We start from the raw sequence: 24,413 nt of genomic DNA, 5'->3' as shown, positions 1-24,413 counted from the left end.
ATTCAAAGAACACACTGAGGATCAATGAAGAAATGGAATAGAAACTCAGGGATTCACGCAATAAATCAATAAGAATGTTTTTATGAAAAAGAAAAAGAACCATGCACACACTTTATGTTCCAGAGGACAAACATCCAGACGTCACAATATATTTACATATGAACACCACTGGTATCTTCAGCATGCCTCATGGACCACGGGAGCGTGTACAAATGAAACCTGTAAACCAGAGTAAAGCAGCAGCGATGGAGAGTCGTCAGAGAGTCAGAGTACCAGGAGCACGCACAACAGCTCTGAAACTTCTCCTCTTTATTACACCACCGTCCTCCTCCTCATTAATAAAAGACCATGGAGCAAAAAGTAGGTAAACATCAGCTTGTCATCAATAAGAAAACACATCGAAACATCCGTGAATGGAACCAACATTGTGTTGAGTGAATCAGAGCCACACACCTCAGCAGGGTCACAACACCATGATGAACACGTCGTCCTGCAGCAGAGTCCGGCACATATTTGTCTTTAAGTTTGTTCCGTCAACACCAAACATGCAAACATACTGGACACAAACCATCAACATGGAAGAACCAATTATCTTATTCGGTTGTGCTGTGTGCAGGCAATCCAACGCCCAATCACATCCATAGATACAAAACAGTAGTAAGACCACTTGGAAATCTTCGGAAGCATTTAGGCAAATACATTATTGCAAGGGAGAGGTATGTGTGCCGTGAGACAGGATGGGCCAAGATGGAGCCGTTTAGACGTCAGCAGTTGATGAGAGTAACAGGCCAAATTCAGGAAGAGCCAGAGAACCTGTTAGAGAGGCGAGCCGCGGAATGATTCAACTTTCTGTCTCGTTTGGCTTTCACGATTTCAATTTTCTCTGTGATTGAAATCTGACCGGCTTGGCGCAGTGCGCAGGAGCATGTAGATGAACACAAAGTGCACAAAAGGGACATGGATCCCCATGAATATGATTATGAAAATTCTCCCTCTCGGCTGCCTTGTGGCGGGGATGGTCTCCCCCCCCGATTTGAATCAGGTCTATTTAGCTCCACGATGAGAGCATTGATCTCTGAATGGAAACCCTTTGGAATGATGCTGTTGTGAATTATGAACTCATTTTTTATGACACAAAGAAAGTAGGATATGAATCCGTCACAGTCATGCAGAAAGTCCTCAGAGCATGCGATGAAACGTCTCTCTCGTCTTCCGGTGGTCTCTCCGGTGTCGGGGGGGTGCAGGGGGCTCAGTTCATTCCTGCACCGTGGATCCCGGCAGCTCGTTGGTCAGCGTGTGCCAGCGCTCCACCTTCGTGCCCTTGTTTTTCAGACATTCTATCCAGTGCTGCAGAGTGTCTCCCTGCGAGTGACACCCCAAGGACACACCCCCTGAGAAGTGAAGAGACCAGAAAATTAAATCAGTCAACGTAAACATACGATAAATATGTTTGATCAAAAAAACTAAAAGTAGGAAGTGAAGGAAAGTTTTAAAAAGTAACTGAAAATGTCTATGAATATGTTTATCTCGTACAAGGAGGTTAGGCTCTTGTCTCTGTTTGTCAATTAGTTTGTTTGTTGTTGAACTACTGGACGGATGACCAGGATAATTTTGCATTTATAATTTAGTAATTTTGTTTTAAATGAATTAACGAGGCTGCCTGGTTGAGCGCACTCAGAGTTTGTTTCCTGAACAAATCAATTGCTGGAAAAGTAAATTTGATTTCAGTTGACAACAGATTTTCTCCGGTTGAAGACAATCCTAGAAATAACTCTCTCCCACTCACAGACCAAGTTTAGTACGAAGCTCATTTTCAGCCAAACACTCTTTTGGCAACTAAACCGTGCAAATTACCGACATGGCTGCACTCGGATGATAGTTAGGAAGCGAGGACATCTTTAAATATCTTATCAACATCCGCCATGTTAAGAGCCAGCCAACTGGCGAGTGTTCCAAAAACCAGCAGCAGGAAGCAATCCACTGCCGGAGAGCTAACGCTGTCCACTCACCGATGAAGTCGTTGGACTTTCCCAGATCGTAGTCCCACACCGTGACCTCCAGCGTCTTGGTGGCCAACTCTGAGAAGGAGATTTCGTAGAAGAACTCCTGGGGGAAGACAATGAGGGGAAAGAGGAAGATCTCAGGTCGGGAGATCACACCTACAAATTGCTCTTCTTCTCTAAACCTCTAAAAAACTCACTAATGAGGCAGCGGATAATAATATGCAAACTGTAATTGGCCGTCCTCTTAAACTAGCTCTTACATTCAACTTTGCATGCAGCGCAGTGTCTCTGAGGACTATGTACTTTAAGCTTAAATGAGCTGTCTCTTTACATTCAACTATAAGAATCGTGCTTCTCGCTCCCACAGTCACACACGTGCACAAACATGGAGAGATACCTCATTAAACTCTGGGTTGAGAGTCTTCTTTATGACGGCGGTTTTGTGCTTGGATTTCTTCTGAACGTCGGGCTTGAGATACCTGAGACAGAGGAATGTGTTATACATATATCAGACCTGTCGTTATCATTCAGAAGTCAGGGCTGCGCTGAAAGGAGAAGCAAAGCACAAAGGCAAGAGGAAGATACCAGTCATGTCTGTATAGAGCCGGATACATACAGAGAATCAATATGCTCAGTCAGGTGTTACCGTGCATTCACATGCTCCTTTCTCCTGGGGTGTGAAGTCCATGTTCACCCATCGTGTGTTCGTGACGTGAAGTTAGAATGTGGAAATAACGCAGACGCTATAAATAAAATGTGTTTTTTGTATAGAGTCTTGACACCTTTGTCTAATATTTGCATATTAACAGAACACTAAGAAAAGGATCAGGTGTGATAAGAATATAAATAATCTAGAATGTATGCACATTTTAATTCCCTGGAAGAAAGCGAATAACTTCTACTTACTATGTCTTCTCTGTCATGGAAGTTAGCTGAGAAACTTGATATCACTGTCAAATCTTTATAAGAAAAAATGGAGAAAAACTAGCTTGTTTTTCTTAAATAAAACCAAAAACATAATCTATAATCTACCACCTGTATTAAAAATGTAACGCCAAGAAGTGTAAAAACTCTAATTGAGGTTGAATCGACTTATTTCTTGGCTATTTAAAGTCGTATTTCGTTTTCAAATCCAGGCTTTCTGCATTTTCTCCCTCAGCTAGTGGCTGTAGCTTCATATTAAACTGTGAGTCAATATCCTCATCTACGTCCCAGCAGGAAAACAAACATCTTCTTCCCCAAACTATCATTATCCTCCCTTGAATGTTTACTGTGAACCGAACCATCCTCGAGTGTGAGGACTGATCAGTAATTCCTTATATTTGAAAAAGCTCAGCCCCCCTTTCGTGAGCTGTCATTGAATTCTCAAGATATTTATAAGCCGGCGTGTCAAAAAACCTCTCTCCGCGTTTGCTCTCCACCCACCACCCACAGCTTGGAGAGCGTATGTTCCCACACGCTCTCAGACACAACAAAGCATCCCGAGAAGAAGCTCCCGCCAAAGGGCAGAGATGCGAGCGCACATCTGAAATGAAACAAGGTGCATGATGTGTTGCTGTGGACGTGTGGGGGATGCATGCGTAGGTTCGGTGTATGTGAGGGAAGCAGGGAGAGTGACGGCGAATGTGCCTGTCTTCGTGTGTTATAATGTGTGTGCGATGGGAGATAGTGTCGTCCTCGTTCTGGAATCAACCTCAAAGCCTGAATCAGCACGAAGAAGAACAGACGGAGGAAGAGGAGGAGGTTTAAAGCTCTTTGTCTTTGTGTAGCTTCCCTCGTCAGGACACTGCATTGACTTCCATTTGCTATGGATAACCGAATCAAATCCTTATCCCTAACCTTAACCATATGACCGATTGATGCCCAACCCTTAACCTTACCCTAACGACCACTCACATCTTACCTCCAACCGTAACCAGGACCTGAGAAAGAACATTTTGCCTCATTAGGATCAGGCCCTGGTCCCCATGAGGTCCACTGGACAAGGTCAGTGTTTCTGCTAGAAAAGGTCTTGGTAACAAAAGCTCATTAGCATAATGAGTTCCCAAGTCTACACCCTAACCTTAGTCATGCCAACTAAATATCAAACCCTTAACATAACCCTGACCTACACCAGTGTTTATCATGGACTGCCGTGTGAAAACTTCACAGATTTCTTTATTTAACAGCCGGGAAGAAGAGGCTTTTTAATAAAAGAACCAAAACTCTTTTCAACTTTACCTGATGTAATGATTTTATTTACATATTCTTCTTTTGTTAGGATTCTTTTGATAGGTTCTAATGAGGCATATTCTACGTGACTTTATCCCCATCTGCAATGACCCTTGTAGCACTCATTCACCCCGACCTAACCAGAGCTACATCGATTCACTCACACACACACACACACACACACACACACACACACACACACACACACACACACACACACACACACACACACACACACACACACACACACACACACACACACACACACACACACACACACACACACACACACACACACACACACACACACACACTATTGCTTTTCTTTAATTGGTGACAAATGAAACTCCAGAGGACCAACACAACACTAACAACAGCACCAGGCTCTTTTCTTTTTTTATCTTGGTGATGTCCCATGATCCCGTGCGGCCATAACAACACATCATGTCACTGCCTCTCAGTCCCATTTGAAGGCTGTCAATAAACACACACACACACACACACACCCAAAACACACACAAACACGCACAGTCGTCATTATCTTGATGAATGAATGACATATTTCACGACAGCCTCCTCTGTGACAGCCGCTCTCACCTGTCACCGTTCCCCCACGAAGGGTTAACTCCAGTCATATATCATTCATGTGCGGTGACAATAAGGTGATTCATGGGGTCAACACCAGCCAGCGGCCAGCGGAGAACACACAGAGGTATTAAGAAAGGTGGGAGGCTGGTGCTGGATAGGTCATTTGGCAATTGACACTCTATCAGTCCCAGCTGTGCGTGTTGTGCATTCATCATTTGCAATAATGTGCCGGAATCGCTGTTAAAAGATTTGTTTTTCATTCAATCAAATACAACAATGCATGTGAATCTCTCGGCTTCAAACCAGCGCTGCGTCGTCGTCCTTACGTTTTGACGTAGGGGTCCGAGTAGCCGTTGACGTCCATGGCGGCCAGGTGGGCGCAGCGTTTGACGCCCACGCACAGGCCGCCGCGAGCCCTCTCCTTGGCCTCGCCCTTCACGTCCTCGTCGCCCGCGGGGGGGAGGAACTGCAGGCAGAGCAGCAAACGGCCTCTTTCCTCCAGACTCCTCTGCTGCTCCGTCTCCCACTGAGCAAGAGGAGGACACAGAGCGGTAAACAGTGAATTAGTGACTTTGGGGTCAGATGTAAAAGGCTTCATATACTGAAAATGATGTATCTGAGGATTGTGTCATGGCCTGCTGATGAGTCAGGCAACAACACTCGAGCTGTTTTAAAGCTGCTGCACTAATCAATGCGTTTAAATGACGTGTGGCTTTAATGACTATGCATAATGCAAAAGGGGTCGCTCGTCGCTATGAGTCCTCAGAGAATCATGACGATACCACGGTGTCACTCTCAGCTCCATGGAACTCAATGTTTTCGTTTAATGGCTACAAAGGACCTGTTGTGGTTTTTCTTCAGCGTCATATCGAACTGCTGCGATGAACCCACAGATATTTACCCCCTGGGGAGATAAACAAAGCTAAAAGGAGGGTGCATGTTGGACCCACACACGACTTCAAATGAATGCTAATGTCGCTTTGTGTCTGTTCAATGTGCAAATAAGCCACAGCGCTAACACGCTCGCAATATCAATTTCCTCTCTACAGAGGCAAACACCCCAAATTGTAATCAATTGAAGTGGGTTTAAAGCTGCAGTAACAATAAACCCATGGAAGATGCAGTGCAGATTTCCCTCCAGAAGCAGAACAAATAATAAAACAATGGATGAATGCTAAAACGATGTAAGAGCATTTGACTTCTGTACGGAAACATAAATCACACCATGTCCTTGAGACCTGAACAGAATCTGAACCAAACAGTCACCAAATCCTGCCACAACCCAAAAATACCTTTTGTTTTATGTTATTCTTTACTGACACAATTGCAAATGGTATAATGGAAAGTTTTTATAAAGTGCTTTTCCAGTCTGATCAGGTCGAGTTCACCGATTCACGCACACATGCCACTAGACGAGCAACAGACGGAAGGTTTTCCCTCCCCAGAGCTAATACAAATTTTTCTTAAACGCACTGTGGGATACAGAGCCATGAAGTCATGGAACCTACTACCAACAGAAATTATAAACGTGACACGTAAATGTATGTTCAAAAAGCAAATAATGAAACACTTGGGTACAGCATACTTGTGACACTAGATGGTGACGTACTGTACATAAATGTGTAGTATTCTCTTACATGGATATATCAGTGTTTTATATCATGACAAAGGTAGAATTGCATAGCCACTAAGTTAATTTCTGATATCTGTAATAGAAAATTGTATGATCATTATTTTAATGTATTTTAACTTTTGATATTTGTAATTTAACGTATGTTTTAAATGTTTGATATCTGTATGTACGTCTTAAATGTGGACCCCACTAAAAGTAGCTCTGTCTTAGGGTAGAGCTAATGGGGATCCTTCTAAATAAACAAATAAACAAACAAACATTCATCGCAGTATTTGATTTGGTTGTAGGTATTTGGTTGTGTTGTATTTAATAGTAGTATGAGTATTTTATGGTGTTGGGAGCATTTGGTTGTAGAGTGAGTATTTGATTGTGTTGTGGGTATTTAGTTGTGTTGTATTTAATTGTAGTATGAGTATTTTATGGTGTTGGGAGCATGTGGTTGTAGAATGAGTATTTGATTGTGTTGTGGGTATTTAGTTGTGTTGTATTTAATTGTAGTATGAGTATTTTATGGTGTTGGGAGCATGTGGTTGTAGAATGAGTATTTGATTGTGTTGTGGGTATTTAGTTGTGTTGTATTTAATTGTAGTATGAGTATTTTATGGTGTTGGGACCATGTGTTTGTAGAATGAGTATTTGATTGTGTTGTGGGTATTTAGTTGTGTTGTATTTAATTGTAGTATGAGTATTTTATGGTGTTGGGAGCATTTGGTTGTCGAGTGAGTATTTGATTGTGTTGTGGGTATTTAGTTGTGTTGTATTTAATTGTAGTATGAGTATTGTATTGTGTTGGGAGCATTTGGTTGTAGAATGAGTATTTGATTGTGTTGTGGTTATTTCGTTGTCAAATTAACGAAGTCTTTTCCTCCATTTGCATGTGTCGTGTGTATTTGCACGTGTTCTATGAGAGCGTTTAACTCTCAGAGCCGCTGTAGGAATGTGGCTCATCGCTCCTTCTCTCTAAAGAACACACTCGACTTTCATCTAACACACGAGCTCAGAGCCGACACTCTGAGAACACAGCAGCGCGGCCGCTCCCATGGCAAAGACCTGTCTCGGACGAAAAAAAGTGAAGCTCCGGCCTTTAAGTCATATTAATGCACTTCGTGGCTTCTGGCCTCCTGAGTGTTTTCCATGGACAACATCAAACTCTTCCCACCGCATTTGACAACAAGCAGAACAACAGAGCAGATTCAAAGTGACAGATGAAAGAAAGCGAGGAACCGGCAGCAGAGGGTGAGGAAGGGGGAAGACGATGTTCTCACAGCACCGTGACTCACCCTCATGGCCCACGGCACCGCTGCATGTATGTTATTTATAGGGGGAGAAAACGCACGTTTGCTATTCCAGGACTTTCATCACTGCAGGTGCAGGATTTTTCGACGGAGTTATCCGTCTTGTATCACGACAGAAAAAGGGAAAAGGCTCAGTTCCCCCTGCCTGTAATGTCACTTCAATACACAAAGGAGCTCCATCACTTCTGTGCTTTTATTTTCAACGAAATGCCTCTGCTCTCCTTCAGATCTCTCCATCTCTCATTAAGTCTTATCTTCAGGCAAAAGGTGGATGCAGCCAAGGCAATCAATATGCCACACGCTTCGCACGCTCCTCCGTCCCCATTTCTAATTGTCTCAACAGCCTGCCCCTCTTCTTCTTCCTCTCCTCATTTGTCTCTCTCTTTCTCTGTCTCCTTTTCTCTGATTTTCTTTGGGAGTCATCCTTTCTGCCTGCAGACATCTCCCCATCTGTCACCGGTGAGTGGGAGACTTAAACTACTCGCAATTAGTGGAGACAGTTTGTACCAGGTAGCTGGTAATAAAACAGCTCTGACCTTCACGGATCGATAGAGAGCAACTCTTTATGGGGGGTGTGGAAATAAACAGGCATCAGTGCGAAGTCAGACACACACACACACAGCTACACACTCACACAGCTACACACTCACACAGCCACACACTCACACAGTGACGGATGAATGGGAACAAGAGGAATTCGTAGGTGGGTTTGCGAAGCGAGACAAAAGGAAGGATTATACCACAGACGCACGAATATGGTGAGAGACACAGAAGGAGCCGATTTAAACCATCTCTGTCTGAAGAAAGTGAAAAACTGAAATTGTATTAATCATCGCTGCACACAAGAGGATTACAGGGAATCCGCTCTCCTGACGATAGCAGGGGGAGTCGATGATTTGAAGCCAAGGGATCCTGTAGTTTAAGGGGTTTACAGACGTAATCTGAACGTGACTGAATCAGAGCTTCCTGCGTCAGGTGGACAGAAGACAATGAGGACAAACCTGTGGAATCGTGCAGAAATATTACACAAACAAGCACAACAAGAGAATAAAGACATTCGTTTTCTCAGGTTAATAGTAATTTCCATTTCATTCTACTCTGTGTGTTCATCATTTTTCATTTTACTATCATCTGCACCACTGGTTTTACAATTTAACTGATGATGATGCTTGTTATAAATTCAAGATTCATTCAACGTTCAACCACTGCGTCCTAGTGTACTGTCATTTTAGATTGAGAGACTCATTTAGTCAAATTAATCCACAATAGTTTAGATCATGATGTCATTTTCATCATTTGTCAAGTGATTTGCTGTTTTGCTTTGTGTAAAGATGACTTAAAGATAACTAAAACTAGAGTGGCACTCAGAATAGCTCATGTCTTCACCAAGGCCCAATTTTCCCCTTTAATTTAACCAAGCAGCACCAAATTTTACACAATGAAATATATCAGTCCCTTAAACATACCTGTTTCTAGAAAATCTAGAAATTAGTACAAAAAGCATTAAGTACTCAAAAGGCACTTCTGGCAAGAATGAGTGTTATAATATTGGATATATATTTAAGTGTGTATTTACAGAAGTCAGTATTCATGATTGAAAATCAACAATTACTATATATTATATCACCTCAATATTAACAGCTATGTACCACTTCAGATTGTCCAAACCTTTCCTTGTTCTTTCATTCTCATATTCATACAGACGACATTGGTCTTCAAATATATAACAGGCTATCTACATTTAATTGTAAAATACAATATTATAAAGTTAGAGGGGAAAGCAGCATTGAAGTCAGCAAGGGTTCTATTTTATTCCCTTAAGAGATGTAGGTCTTGAGCTTCTGTTTGTCTTTATTCTCAGGTTCTGTCTCATGTGAGTTTCTGTGAGCTTTAAAGTCTCAGGAATCATGACTCAGAAATCTTTAGTCTAAACAGCGAGTGTGTGGTATTGCGTGTCGAGTGGATCATCGAGTGTGTGCGTTCTCTCCATCAGAATATTAAATATCTCCTTAAATCTGTGGTCTCGCTTGTTTTTAAAATCCGTTAAGATTTGTAAATCCTCGAGTGTGCAGCTGGCATCGAGGTCCAGACTATTCTTCTACAAGGAATCATATCCACTTAGAAATTCAATTCATTGTAATAATTGCCCTTCAAATCTAAATGTCAAACATTATCTTGCTAATGGTCACAAACTGAACTTATCGACTCTTGTGGTTCTGAGGTAAAGGGTAATTCTACTCTAGTAGCACTACATTAGCACTGGTATTATTTCCATAAAAAACACATTATTACACATTATCTACTTATCAAATGTTCTTACTGCACTGGAATGTTTTCAGTCTTCTCTAGATTGGATGTTTCTTTCCCTTCAGATTCAACTGACAAACGTTATAAATAAGAGTTTAGATTCGCTCGGTCTCGAAAGTCGTTAGTGTTCATTCATTTTCCCTTTGAAACAAAATCAAACTTAATTAACCAGTTTAACTACAGGTTGATTTGAGACGTGTTGCACTTAATTAAACCGACAACAGTAAACGAATGCTGGCTCGAATTACATGACTCAAATTGATTTTCACGTCTCCTGGAAGTAATGGAAACAAGATGCAGGTTTTAAATGGTTTGCAACAGGATAAGCAGTGATGTTGAATATTTTTTATAAAACTTTCTTTACATTTTCATTCATGCATTTTGATGAAAAATACAAATATGTTTAAGGGACTGATATATTTCATTGTGTGAAATTTGGTGCTGCTTGTTTAAATTAAAGGGGAAATTGGGCCTTGGTGAAGATATGAGCTCTGCTGAGTGACACTCTAGCTTTAGTTATCTTTAAGTCATCATTTCACAAAGCAAAACAGCAAATGACTTGACAAATGATGAAAATGACAAATCATAATCTAAATTGTTGTGGATTAATTTGACTAAATGAGTCTCTCAATCTGAAATGACAGTGCACAAGGACGCAGTTGTTGAACGTTGAATGAATCTTGAATTTACAACAAGCACAATCATCAGTTAAATTGTAAAACCAGTGGTGCAGATGATAGTAAAATGAAAAGTGATGAACACACAGAGTAGAATGAAAATTACTATTAACCTGAGAAAACTAATGTTTTTATTCTCTCCCTTTGACGATGAGACTTGACATTGTGTGTGTGCTCGGATCTGAGAACGGATGTTTATCTTTATCTTGTAGTCATTTTGAAATTGATGGACAGTATGAGGACAGACAGACAGAGGAAGGGAGGGTCACATGGACCCGAACAGATGAAGCAGTGTTCACCTCTCTCAGGTAACAGGAGATTCCTCTCAGGGCCGAGCTCATCGCGGTCGGTGACGGCAGCTGAAACAGAAGAGAAAGAGATAAATAATAAGGGATATGACCGTTGGAGAAGCTGCACATGCTCAGTTCAGAGGAGGAAACGATGAAGGGGAACGGAGCGAGGCGAGAGGCCACTTTGAAAATCACCGCTCTGACACATGCTCTGGTTCGCTGTGTGACAGAGCGGCTCCAGCGTTTGATCGCAGAGTGGTCTCTGGCCCCGGAGGGAGGATTTAATACCAACATGAAGAACAAAACCCTCCCGACTCTTCTCACACACACGCCCCCCCACCACCCTGCTCCACTTTTATTTTTTAATCCATTTGTTTCTCATCTTTCTCACTTGCTTTCTCTCTATTGATGCTCCAGCGCCCCCTCCCCCCCCTCTCCTTGCCTCACCTTTGGTTCCTCCCGTGTCTCTGAACCCTTCTCCCATGTGGGACCTGGTTGACATTAAGCCGGCACAAAGGGTTATTTGTTGCTTATGAGAATAGATATAATACTCTGTCCTCTGTTTACCTTACATTTGTCTTTCTGGAGGCTGTAATCATCGCCTCGAAGCCGGTCCTATGTTTACTTTAGGTTTTCACCTCCTCCTCCCAGGAGAGTTTTCCTCTTGCTTTTGTTTGTTTGTCTGTTTGTCGACAGGATTACTCAAAAACTACCAGACAGAAACCACAGAGCTCATTGGAAGCATGTGGTATAGGTCAGGGAGGAACCCATTACATTATGGCTCGGATACAGACTTCCTGACATTTCCTTTGATTCCTCAAAGATGATGAAAAGAAATCTGGCATGTTCCGGGGATTGATATTTATAAGCGTGTGCAATCTGGTGCAGCTTGATGGAATTTAAAGGGAGTGTTGGGCCCTGGTGGAGCTGAGCCCTCAACTGAGACACATCCTGGTGTTTTCCTCTGCGTTCGTTTGATTGTTTGCAGGATTATGCAAAATATCCTCCATGAAATTTGGTGGATGGGTGGGCCATGACCCGTCCAGAGAGAATCCATTACATTTTGGTTCAGATCCCTTTCTTTCACATCACTGATGATGTGTTCAGGTGCATCGGGAGATTGTGTGTGAAGACTAACAAACATGGTGTTTTTCAACATTTCCATTTACTTTTAAAAGAATAATTCATGGGTCTTGTTGGAAAAACAAGGCTGATGATGCTGTTTAGGGAACTGATATTTATGAGTGGGTGCAATTTGGTGAAGATCCAAATCTAGTGAATTTAAGTGTGGTTTCATAATGGGATATGTTTCTGAAGGTTTGTATTCAGACAATATCCTCTTTCCTGTCTCGACATGACGGTTCTGTAAAGTGAGGGACATAAGGACATTTTCTTCCTCTCCAGGTTTGGTGTGTAAGAACTAGCCTGTCCTCAACCACGAACATGAACTTGAATTTGAGAAGCGATTGTGAGCTTGGCTTCATCGCCCACCAACAATCACTAATGCTCTTGAGGCTAATCCCTGCAGCCACAACCCTAAAATCTTGTGGAGAGAAGCAGGTGGTTTAGATTTCACTTATGGGTGATTCCACGTAATTTATCTCTTGTGGTTCTATCGTCCTTCATTCATATATTATCTATACCGCCTATCCTATGAGGGTTGTAGTCCACATATCTTAGGACTATGGAAGGAAATACCCGGAGAAAAACCCACCCACACAGGAGATGGAAATGCAAATTCCACACAGAAAGGCCCCCTGGCTGAACCGGGATTCAAACCGGGACCCTTCTTGTTCGGAGGGGACAGTGCTAAACCCTGCAAAGCACTTTGTTTAAAAGTAAAAGGTGAGAGAGTTTGTTTTTACAGCACTAATAAAGACATCTGCTGTATGCTTCCTGCGCCCACGCTTGTTTTTATGCAGCAGGATAATCATTCTATTTATGGTCTCAGATAAATTGTGGATCTTGAGTGAGTTGAAGCACTCGGGGACATTTCCTTCTAGCTTGGAAGCATCAGCACCTTTTTTCCTGATTCTTCAGATTGTACATAGGATTAGGATTAGGATTATAAATTACGAGTCCCAGGTGTGTGGTCGTCATTGGAGTAGATTGGTACGTCTATGGAATATTGACATTCCAACACCTCCCTGATGGCCCATTAACAATCTCCTCTCCTGCCTTTTCCCCCTCGTATCTTTGTTACTACTTGAAAGGATGAGCGCGTGAGTCAGACACGCTTAATATACTGACTATAACTCTACCCTCCAGTCATTCATCTCGCTCATGCACATTCATTTTCATCTGTCCCTCCTTTTATCCTTTCTTGCCAGTCCTTCTTCTCCCTGCCCACCCTCCCACCCTCCCACCCCTCGCCTCTCCTCACAGGAGGTGGATGCTCCAGACAGATGTTGAAGTGTTTGGTCTGGTCCGGCTTCACGCGGCGCAGGGCCACCCGCGACTCCCCGATGAACTCATTATGTGTCAGCTTGTCTTCGTCGCACACGGACACCCTGCGAGTGAGAGGATATGATGAGGAAGGGAGCGAGAGACGGAGATAAGAAGGGAGGGGGACACATGAATCAAAACAAATGAGAGAAGCCGAGTCATGTGGCATAGTTAGAAAAATTCAAAGTGGAGAAGCGAGGTGTGCGAGAGAGGTGGTCAAACAATATCACATTTTATGACTCATTAAATTATAACCTCCACCCTTGAGGTTATGTTATGTTCCACTTGTTTGTTTGTTTGTTTGTCTATTAGTTAACATGATTATGCAAAACACTCATGAAACCTGATCTGTTGATGGATCTTGATGTAAATCAGACACATTTTGGGAGCGGATATCTATGAATGTGTAAAATTTGGTGCAACGATGATTGACAAATCAATTATCTTAATTGTTGTAGGCTTAATTAATCCCTGAATCAAAGATGGAGGTGCGCTTGGACATAGACATATATAAAAGCTAGATGTCTCGTCTGCGTTGCCGGCTAACGGAGCCGGACGTCACCACATGGCGGCCATCTTGCTAGGGGGCAGCTTGCTCACCCATAACATTGTGTTGTAGTGGTACTTACTTTTTAAATAACCATAACTTACTCAATTTTCAACCGATTTTGAAACGGTCTGGTTTGTTATAAACGTCAGAGATGTAGATATGACACTGCATAAATTATTCATTTTTTTTAGAAAATAACATAATTATTCATAAGTATGCAGTGTCATATCTACATCTCTGACGTTTATAACAAACCAGACCGTTTCAAAATCGGTTGAAAATTGAGCAATTTATGGTTATTTACCACTACCAACACAATGTTATGGGTGAGCGAGCTGCCCCGTAGCAAGATGGCCGCTATGTGGTGACGTCCGGCTCCGTCGAACGAGACATCTAGTCTTTATATATGTCTATGCGCTTGGACGCATTGGACTAATTCTAAAGTCTAAAATGTTAAAAGAGTTGTCCTCGGCAAAGGTATATGCCCTATGAAGTTATATGTTAAATTATACTATGATGTGTCTTGTACTGTAAAAGTCCTTTGAGTGATCGGTAAAACTGGGAAAGTGCCATATAAACACAGTCCAATTACAAAATAACATTTTATGACTCATCTAATTAGTCAGATTGTTGTGGGAACATTACAATAAGTAAACAGAAATGGGACATGAACTCAAGAGAGCACAGCCTGAGAAATCACCCACGTATATGTCAAGCATCTGTAAACAAACATCCTACGACTAATTAGCATTTTCCTTCCTGTGCAAATTCAAATAGTGTGAAAGTGGATCTACAAGGTGAAGTCAATTACAGGCCTGGTAAACTTCTCCTCTGGCCACAGTGTCACCCTCAGCAGATAAGTGGGTGGGAGCCGCACAGCCGAGTGCAGGAGGGAGGGAAGCTGCATGTTTGAAATCAAAAGCTTCCGAGCAAAGGGAGTGACGTGGGTGAGAGGTAGAGATAAAGATGTCACGGTTTATGTAAATCCTTGTGTGAGTGTGTGAGTGTGTATGTGTGTGTGTGTTTGTGTGTGAGAGAGTGGAGTCATTATTGTGTGCTAATGTTTCTATAGGCAGAGCTGAAGCGTCAATATGCTACAGGCTAACTGGAATCCACTGTAATTGCTTTTTTTCCTGTCTTTTATGTAAATGTGATGGAAAAACATGAAATGAGTGCAGCTTGTCAGGGGAGGAAAACACAGATATGAACACGCTGCCTCTTCATTTTCTGTTTAATCCAACTTTTAACTTCATAAACAACAGAATTACATCTCTCACTCTTCAGTTTCAGTAACCAAACATTGCCTAAATGTGAAAGGTGGAAGGGACCAGTTGCCTGGGGACACTGGATGTGGCTTAACATCCCCAGAGGTCATTTTTATAGTCTGAAGCTTATTAGGCAAAAGGAGACCTGAACTCTTCAGAATAGAGTGGCAGGGAAAATAAGAACGACAGAACATTGGAGAAAGAAAAAAGCCCAGAAACCAGGAGGTTAAAAAGACGAGAGGAGAGAAGAATGAAGAGAGATGAAGTCTGTCAGCGCTCAGAGGAGATCGATGGTTAAAGGATGTATGGATAAAGGACATCTGTGATTACAAGGCTTGAGTCTGGGTTAATGAGTAAGAGTACAATAGGTCAAGGACACCAGTTCCACGTTATATGAATGTGATAAACACATTTTACTATCACCATGACAACTCAAAAAAGATTTCCTAATGTCCGTAGAGCAGCGTGTTAATTCAAATCCACATAGGCTGTCACTTAAATGTCAGTGTCGGACACGTGAATACAAATTAATGGATAATGAAAGAGTTGATTCAAAGGCTTTACTACTCTCCCAAGACAAGTGCATGAAACCTCACAGTGAAGGATATCTCTGAAATAATGGATAAAAAGAAAAGTTAGATATGATCCAAATAAAGAGAATCCAGATAACTCCAAATTTAATTGTGAAATAATAAGTCATAATAATGAGATAATGGGTTTATGTTGACTGTATGATAACCTATTATCACAATTTGTACTTGGCAGAAAATGGCTTATATATATATATAACTCTATAAAAACAAAATATTGTAAATCGTGACTTCCTGTCAAAATAAGGTAATATATAAGTATGTAGTTGCAACTTTTCTGGATAGGTACTTCTAAGATCTGTATTTTTTTTTACCAATTTCCATTTCAAAAACTGGAGATAATAGGAGAAAACAGACGGCAGTTTATTGCCGGTTGAGTAAAAGTTATTTTCTTTTTTCTTGTGGAAGCTTTGAATTCACCAGCCTGCTGTTGGATTTCTTTCTCCACTGGTAATGCTGAGATTCAAATGCAAGTCTGTAAATAAACCTTTTTACTGTTTTTATGTGACAGATGCTTGAAATACAATAAACTGCTTTAAAGATTTATGTGTATGTAAAAATGTGGCCGCATTCAGTCCCGGTTCAAAATAACTTAGCAGTGGATTTCTAACGTTGGACCAACTTTGCACTGGACAACTTCAACATGTTTAAATGTCTCCGCGGGTCAAACTTTGTGTCTCCTGTTGTTTAAACGACTCTGCTGAATTAAGTGTCAGAGGCCAGTGGTCGGGCCAGTTTCTCTGATTTCCCCCGAGAGAACAACAGTCAATCCTGTTTAAATCCCTGCTGCACGTGTGCTATGGCAAAGTTTTAGACACAGGCAGAGACAAATCACAGCTTTCGTCACCTCTGGAGGGGGTCAATGAAATTAAAAACAACCCCCGGTGCTCAGTCTGCCCTCAATCTGTCACTGCAACTTGGGGAGAGAGAGGAAAGCACAGAGACAGACAGACAGACAGACGGAGAGAAAGAAAACAGAGAAAGGTTTAGAAGAAGTGATGGGAGATCTTCTCAGATCCTGGTGGACAGGCTTAGAGCGAGGACAGGGGAGGAGCGGCGGAGAGTTGGATCAATGGATGAGCCGAGATAGCAGGAGAGAGGGAACTTAGTGAGAGGATAAAGGCCCGGAGAAGGGGAAGAAACCCACCGTGTGATTGAGATAGATGATAAGAAAGCCTTTGTAAGCAGGAGTCGGCCTTTGTGATGGGAAAGAAAGACGAGAGAGGCCAGAAATAGAGAAGAAGCTTTTTACCGGAGTGTTTTGCGGTACATGTCCTCCTCGGTGATTCCACAGTAGGTGAGCGTCTCGTTCCACACGGGGTTCAGCGTGTTGCGGACGGTCTTGGTTTTCAGTTTATTGGCCTGAACGTCACAGCAGAGACGAGAGGAAAACGATGATATAACAATGAGACTTTTCTGAGAGCGGAGAAGCAAGAAGACTCAACAGGAAAACAGGATCTTACTGCCTACAAGGTCATATTGCGTTGTGTATATTTTTTCTTGGCCTGTGCTCACATTTTCAATTACAATTCCAGAGTTGTGGGTTTCTAAAGGTCTTTTTTTTCTAGCAAAAACAATGTTCTGATGATAAATGTCCGACCTTGCAGGCTCCGGGCAGAAGATGCAGCTTGACGTAAGGATCTGACAAGCCGTTGAAATCCATCGGTTTCAGACCCTGATAGGAAAAAAACGAGAAGATGAAAGATGTCTTCATCCCAGTGCAAAGATCTCACAACCTGTTCAGAATTTTAAACATTAAAAATGAAAAACTAGGACTACTAAGATAATGTGCTTATGAGGACAAAAGTAAGATGCTGACATTTCCCAGGTATGATCTTTGACATGATTACTGCAGCCATAAGCAGTCACCTTACAATAACAACACTATTGGGTCCCAGCCTATCAAAATTCACCATCTTGTCCTATATTCTAAAACAATGACAACTTGTTTTTTCCGATCTGACTTGCTACAGGACAAACTGGCTCCGGTGGAGTTTTTGGAGGACAGTGTATTTACCTTTGCTCTCATGACTGTGCAGTGTAAGGAGCTGGTCGCTCGCTCGTACAGGAGATCAAACTCCAAAGTCCCCAGGGCGGCTGGGAAGCAGGGCACATAGAAAAGTTAAACATGGACATTTGCAACAAATACATTTTTAATTGCTTTTTTCTTGATGTTATTGCCTGGAAAAAACATATCGAATGATGGCAGAAAACAAAACAATAACACTCAATATACTGAATGTATAAAACCCTTTTAAAACAGTTTAATGGAACAGTTTCACAATGTGAGAAATAGGCTTAGTTGCTTTCTAACTGAGGAAACAGGCTGAGGGATTTTGTTCTTCTGAGAAAGCAAAGAATGCTCTATAATGTGCCCCGGCTCCAAGATGGCAGCATTTCTATATTAGTCCAGGCAAAGTAGCCCATTTTGGAGCCAAAAATAGAAGTAGCAGAGATTATTTCTATGAGGTGTCCAGAACAACATACTAAAAGTCCTAAGAAATCCTAGTTGAGGAAATATGTTTAATTTTCATCAATGTGTGCCAATAAGGCCCGGCAACAATACACCCCAAAAAGATTATTTTTTTCCTTTACTCCTATCAAAATGAAACTTAACACAATGAAAGCAGCCATGAAACGTAACATTTTTTGTATTACAAGTTTCTTTGAAAATGAATTTATGTATGTATTTGTAATACATATGAATGGTGTTTGCCTATGCAAATTAGGACATATTCAATAAGTGTGGAGCTCATGTGCTTGTCAAATTCATTTCAAAAGAAACTTGTAATACAAAAAATGTTACGTTTAATGGTTACTTTCATTGTGTAAAGTTTTATTTTGATAGGAGTAAAGGAAAAAAATAGTCTTTTTGGGGTGTATTGTTGCCGGGCCTTATATGCACACATTGATGAGAATTAAACATATTTCCTCAACTAGGATTTCTTAGGACTTTTAGTATGTTGTTCTGGACACCTCATAGAAATGATCTATGCTGAAAAAAATTATTTTACAATTAGTCGGTCGTAAAACGCTACTTTGCCTGGACTATATGGGATATTTGGCTTCATTTCTGGATAGTGGGAAGAAATGAAGATGTGTCATCCATCTTTATGGGCAAAACAACCAGAAACCCTTAATTTGTTTCAAAATGTTATCATAATAACTATAATTAATTCTGTTCTTTAGCATCCAAAGCTTTTTCTCCCGGACTCACACCAGTGTGGAGGTTAATTCCTTCTGTTTGTCTGGAGCAGCATCGGGGGAACCAGGTCAGTTCGTTCAGGTACTCACTGCTATCATCGCTGTCACAGCTGTCAATCTCGATGGAGGTGTCCATGCTGCTCATGGCTGATAGCGAGCCGCCTCCGCCCCCCATCCCCGGTAAAAAGGGGGACAACAGGCCGCTGCTCCCACCGCCTCCCCCCCCGCCGACAGCCCCTCCACCTTGACCTGCGATGCCAGGGCTGAGTGGGGCGGGGGCTCCCAGCTGGTTCGGCGAGACGGGCTCAGTGAAGGAGGAAGTGGGCGAGAGGCGAGGGAAGTAAGCCGAGATTTGCCGGATGGGCCGGATGGGGCCCGGGCAGACGTCGATGGCCATGTGCTCCTGGATGGAGATGCCTAAACGTTTTCCTTTCCGCACAGTCATAGGGCTGCAGGAGAAGAGAATGGAGAGAGTAGGGGTGGGGGAAGGAGGGACATTTCCTTTCAGAAATTGAAATTTAAAAAACGCATTCAGCCGAGGAAGAGCGAAGCCATTGATCCACAGATATGAGCTGCAGCTGTTTTCAATTATTCTTCGGCGAAAACAAGTGACACGAGGTAAGCCCGGCAGGACGGCTGGAAATAAATAGGATTTTTTTTCCTGCTTCTGGTCATCTCGGGCCATTTGCTGCATTTTCATCTCCCCCCCTTTCTCTCCTGTCTTTTTCTACACCAAAAAAAAACTTCTTATAGCTTCTCCCTTTCATCTTTAAATGGTTCCGACGCTGAGAATTCCTTCGGCGTGAGAAGAACTCTTCTCTAAAAAAACCAAAGACATTACTCAGATGACAAGGACAAAATACAGAAGAGGATGTGAAGACATTAACATTTCAAAAGAATACATCTGAGGATCACAGATCATGGACAATAGGGGTCTCCCCCGAATCCTAATCATCCTGCATGAAATTGCAGAGTGTGAGTCAGAGGAGCACGTGTTCCCGGGGGGCTCGACGATCCCCCACAGACCGACGGGTAATTATGGGATGAAGTCTAGAGGGTGGATCGCTCTTCACTGTGCTCAGACAGGAGAAGAGTCCTGATGGTTATATAAAGTTGTGGCTGCAGGTTGTGCAGTTGACCACCAGGCTGATGTGTCTGCTCTCTTCCCGAAATAAACAACAGGGGGGTGGATTACAAGTACCTCGCCGCTTTTGTTGTTTTGCCTTGAGGGGGCGTCGCCCTCGCCGTGCCGAACAAATCCCCCCCCCCGACTACCTTTTGCTATCTGCGCATTAATCGATCCAAAGTGAGAGGTGAATATGAGCTCTTCCTCTGTGTTGTCTGGCAGTCGAGCTTCTGTGAAGTTTGGACAAGGTTTTTAGGAGGATTTAGGAAACGGATAAGATCAGTGGTCGAATCGAGCAGTGGCTTAAGGAGCTGAAAGTAAAACCCACAAAAAAGACGTGAGAGTTTTTTAATTATTGATGATGACCTTTTATATTCATTAGAGGAGAGGGTGATCTCAAACCTGCATCAATATTAAAGGAACTGTTTAAAATATACGCTTTCTTGATGAGAGTCAGAGGAGAAGGTCGAGTCACATCCCTGTAATGAAACAGCCAGCGGCCGCTTAGCTTGGCTAGCTCGTCCGTCTCAATTCAAATTTGACATTACCGCCAGAGCTCTTTATTAACAAAGTCTGCTACATAACCTGCTGCAAAACCCCGACCTGTCGTTGTTACACATTGAGACATGTTCTCAGACGTGATCACAGCAGGGAATCGTCTGTGTGAGACGCTTTCATGACAACAAGAAAATGTCCAAAGCAATAAGAGGAGAGGAGACGTCTGGAAACATCCAGGTGGAAATCTTGTGTTTTTCTTACAACACATCGACACAGCTCTTAAATTAAAGAGCTGTTGAATCGAATTTTCTCTCAAAAGTTAAAATCTGTATCGACGACTTCTCTGCTCTTTTGTATTCTTGTCTTGTTTTTCTTATTTCAAAGTAATCAACACATCACACTCGGGCTCACTCTGACATTTTACTGGGAGGCTGGAAGGAAAAGTTCTGCAAAATGTCCCCAAGGAACTGACTCAGACGTTTGCTTTCTCACAAACGAAGGATTTCAGCTGATTTACTTTTGGCCGATTCCACTCTTTAGATACATAAGCGGCTGAAGGCTGTAGTTTAATATTAGAAATACAGACATGAGAGTGTTTTCAATCTTCAATCAAATTCTCAATAGCAGAGGGAATATGTACACACAGTGGGAGAAGATTGTTGGACCAACAAAAAAAACAACCTAATTTGAATTCAGTTTGCTCAAATTAAGTCAGATTAACAAATTGCGCTCTTTAATTTGAATTTAAGTTAAACGAAATTAGTTTTTTCAATCATTTTACAGTTGGTTAATAATGTTATTTCTACAGTGTATGTATCCTCTCCTTATATAATATTGATATTGTGCTGTGTGAGGAATCAAAACCAGTCAATTATCATCTGACCCTTCAATCTAAAGGTTTTCAACCCTTCAGATCAATACGACCGATGGTGGATTGGGGCTCTGACATCGTTGGCTGTTGACCTTCAGCGGGCAGCGAGGGTCATTCCTCATGTTTGTTCCGGTGTCTCTGCTGCGAGCACAACAGTTGGCGACGCTCACCGCAGCTCGTCCAGCTTTTCGTTTGGCTGGAGATGAGACAAACCTCAGGAACACACACTGCAGCGCACCCATCTGCAAACTTCCTCAACTCCTTTGAAAGCGCTCTGACAGAATCCTGGCTCCGGAGGTGGAAGTGATTGACGTTGGAAGCCGCGGTGGTAATTTGCCTTTCCAAAAAAACAATCAGCAGCCATTTCGGTGCATCTAAGGACCCCAACGGCACAATTAACTTGACTTCTGAGGCAGAGAAGAACTGGTCAGACTTCAACAGTGTGAAATGAAGTAGCGCAGAGATACACTCAGACTCTCGCACACAGCAGGACAAGATCGTGTGCTTCTCGTTAACACCTGCAGCTCTTCAAATAAGAGCTGAATTAATGTGGAGAGGAGATGAAACAGCTCTTATCCTAACTATCATTTCAGTCGGAAATCATCTCGAGTTAAAAGGGGGAGATTTCAAAACAAGGAGAAGGTGAAAACAAGTTAATGAATCTCGCTGTCATGGTGATTATTATGATTGAATTGATTGAAAGTTCAATTAGCATGGATGAGTAGATAGTAATGATCGTCTGTGGTCATTTATAATCCCTCAAAGCACACACACACACACACACACACACACAAATATAACAACACAGGCACACGTACATACAGATGCACTTCCTTCAGATCATTAATTCATCTCTCACCACGCAGACACACACTGTGCAGGCTGGCGAGCGGGGGGGTGGGGGGTGGGGGGTGGGGGGAGTCTGTTGATATAACGTGCGCAGTCAGTCGCCCTCCCAGTCCTGGCAGATGTGGCCGTGAGCCTGTGGCAGCACCGGGCACAAGCAGCCGCGGCAGCAGCAGCAGCAGCACACGTCCCCGACCGGGAAGGCCTGGTGGCTCGCAGCCTGCGGGGGGGCAGCAGCTCACGGGGAGCGGGTGATTGATTGTCTCATGCTGCCAGCTGGAATATCTCTCTCATCTCCTCTTTTTTTTTGTCATCATCCATCCATTGCTGAGGGGTGTGGTTAGTGGTGCAAACCTCAACAATAATAAGATTTCACCCTCACGCCTCTGAGCACGTGGCCGAGCTCCTCTGCATGATTCCCATAAGCCACGAAACCTAAAGGTCCAACTTGTCCTCGGCAGCGATGCACAGCAGCCCCCCCCCCGGGCCGTTTGTTATGCAACCATGTGCAGTTACAGTACAGTATATCATGCGTGGCCCCGGTCTCTCTTATTTGTGAGGTTACATAGGTTTCCAGTGGGAGGAGAGAGAGAGAGGCTGCCAGCAGTCAGGAACATCTCTGTGCCTCCTCGTCTTCCTCTTTTAGCGCCTTCACTTTACATTAGAGTCATATCACAGGCATTGGGGGCTTGCTCCCTCAACCCGCCCCCCCTTCACCAACTCTGCATACCCATATACACCTTCCTCCCCCCTCCCCCTCTTTATCTCTCGCTCATTATCTCTCCGTCAGTCTCTCGCAGGCACCATTATTCCACCTGTAGGTATGCAAGTGTCTTCCTCTCCTTCTCTCTCTCTCCCCTCTCTCTCTCTCTCTCTCACTCTCTCGACTGGTTTTCTTCTTCTCTTGTGTCCTACATACAATGGGCCCCTGCGGCGGGCTCCCTTCACCTTTAAATAACAAGCTGCATGGCCGACGGGCTCATGTTATAGAGCACAGAGCCGCAGACTGCAGCCCGTCATTAGAGCTCGAGAGTGAGCACAACGCAAACCACAGTGACAGTGAGCTCCTGTCAATTAGAGCCAAGTTATATCAGGCTGCCAAGGATGAGTAAACTTCAGTGTGTGTGTAGGTGTGTGTGTGTCAGTGTGTGTGTGTGTGTGTGTGTGGATAAAGTGAAGGATCAGGTGAAAGAGCACAAGCACAGGGCGGACACATGTTGCACCTGTGTGAGAATGATGCAGGATCAAATCTGTCCGTCTGTTTTTTACTGCATTAGTTTTCTTCTGTCGTGTGGCGTTAACAAGAAACACACACACACACACACACACACACACACACACACACACACACACACACACACACACACACACACACACACACACACACAGATATGTATTAACCTAACACACAGACAGGTGAAGCCAGGATGTGATGACAGAGACTGAGGGCATGAAGAAGAACGAAGGGAAACATATTTAAAGAAAAAGGTGGAAGCATAAAAGTGAATTCTATGCAGGAGAGAAAAATACATAAACATAAGGTGAGGACAATGGGAATCAAAATGTTGACTTACCTCAGTGATATCGCGAGTGTGAAACTCCTCATAAAAAAAAAGGGGATCCCAGTGCGGAGAGGAGAGGGAGACTAACAGGTGGCGAAGAGAGGAGCAGAGAGTAAAGAGAGAGAGGGAGAGAGGAGGAGAGAGACAGAGAGAGAGAGAGAGGGGAGACTGGGAGTGAGCCAACTCTACATGTGGCATTAAAGATTAAATGCACGAATAGTTCAAGTTGAGATGAGAACGGGGAGCGGAGAGAGAGGGGAGAGAGGAGAGAGGAGAGCGGCGAGCTGGAGGAGGAGGAGGAGGAGGAGAGTGGGAGTGGAGAGGAAGACAGAGGAAAGGAGAGAGAGAGAGAGAGAGAGAGAGAGAGAGAGAGAGAGAGAGAGAGAGAGAGAGAGAGAGAGGCAGCGAGGAGTTATTCCTTGACAGTCTGTTGTGCATGTGACTGTTTCGCT

The 24,413-nt window shown here is 43.0% G+C and overlaps 1 protein-coding gene across 1 annotated transcript; it reads right to left on the bottom strand.

The window, feature by feature from the left end:
- Positions 1 to 1,254: 1,254 nt before the first annotated feature.
- On the bottom strand, positions 1,255 to 24,005 carry LOC133028168 (double C2-like domain-containing protein alpha). The gene is made up of 11 exons (XM_061095364.1): positions 23,974 to 24,005; positions 19,149 to 19,507; positions 17,872 to 17,951; positions 17,455 to 17,529; positions 17,107 to 17,216; positions 13,388 to 13,514; positions 11,014 to 11,073; positions 5,129 to 5,328; positions 2,401 to 2,482; positions 2,010 to 2,106; positions 1,255 to 1,391 (listed from the first exon to the last, which is right to left on the bottom strand). Exons 1-11 carry the CDS (start codon positions 24,003 to 24,005, stop codon positions 1,255 to 1,257), a joined length of 1,359 nt encoding a protein of 452 aa, XP_060951347.1.
- Between the last annotated feature and the right edge of the window lie 408 nt (positions 24,006 to 24,413).

The sequence above is a fragment of the Limanda limanda genome, chromosome 21, assembly GCF_963576545.1.
Source record: "Limanda limanda chromosome 21, fLimLim1.1, whole genome shotgun sequence".
NCBI lineage: Eukaryota > Metazoa > Chordata > Actinopteri > Pleuronectiformes > Pleuronectidae > Limanda > Limanda limanda.
This window is presented reverse-complemented; position numbering and strand designations above follow the sequence as displayed.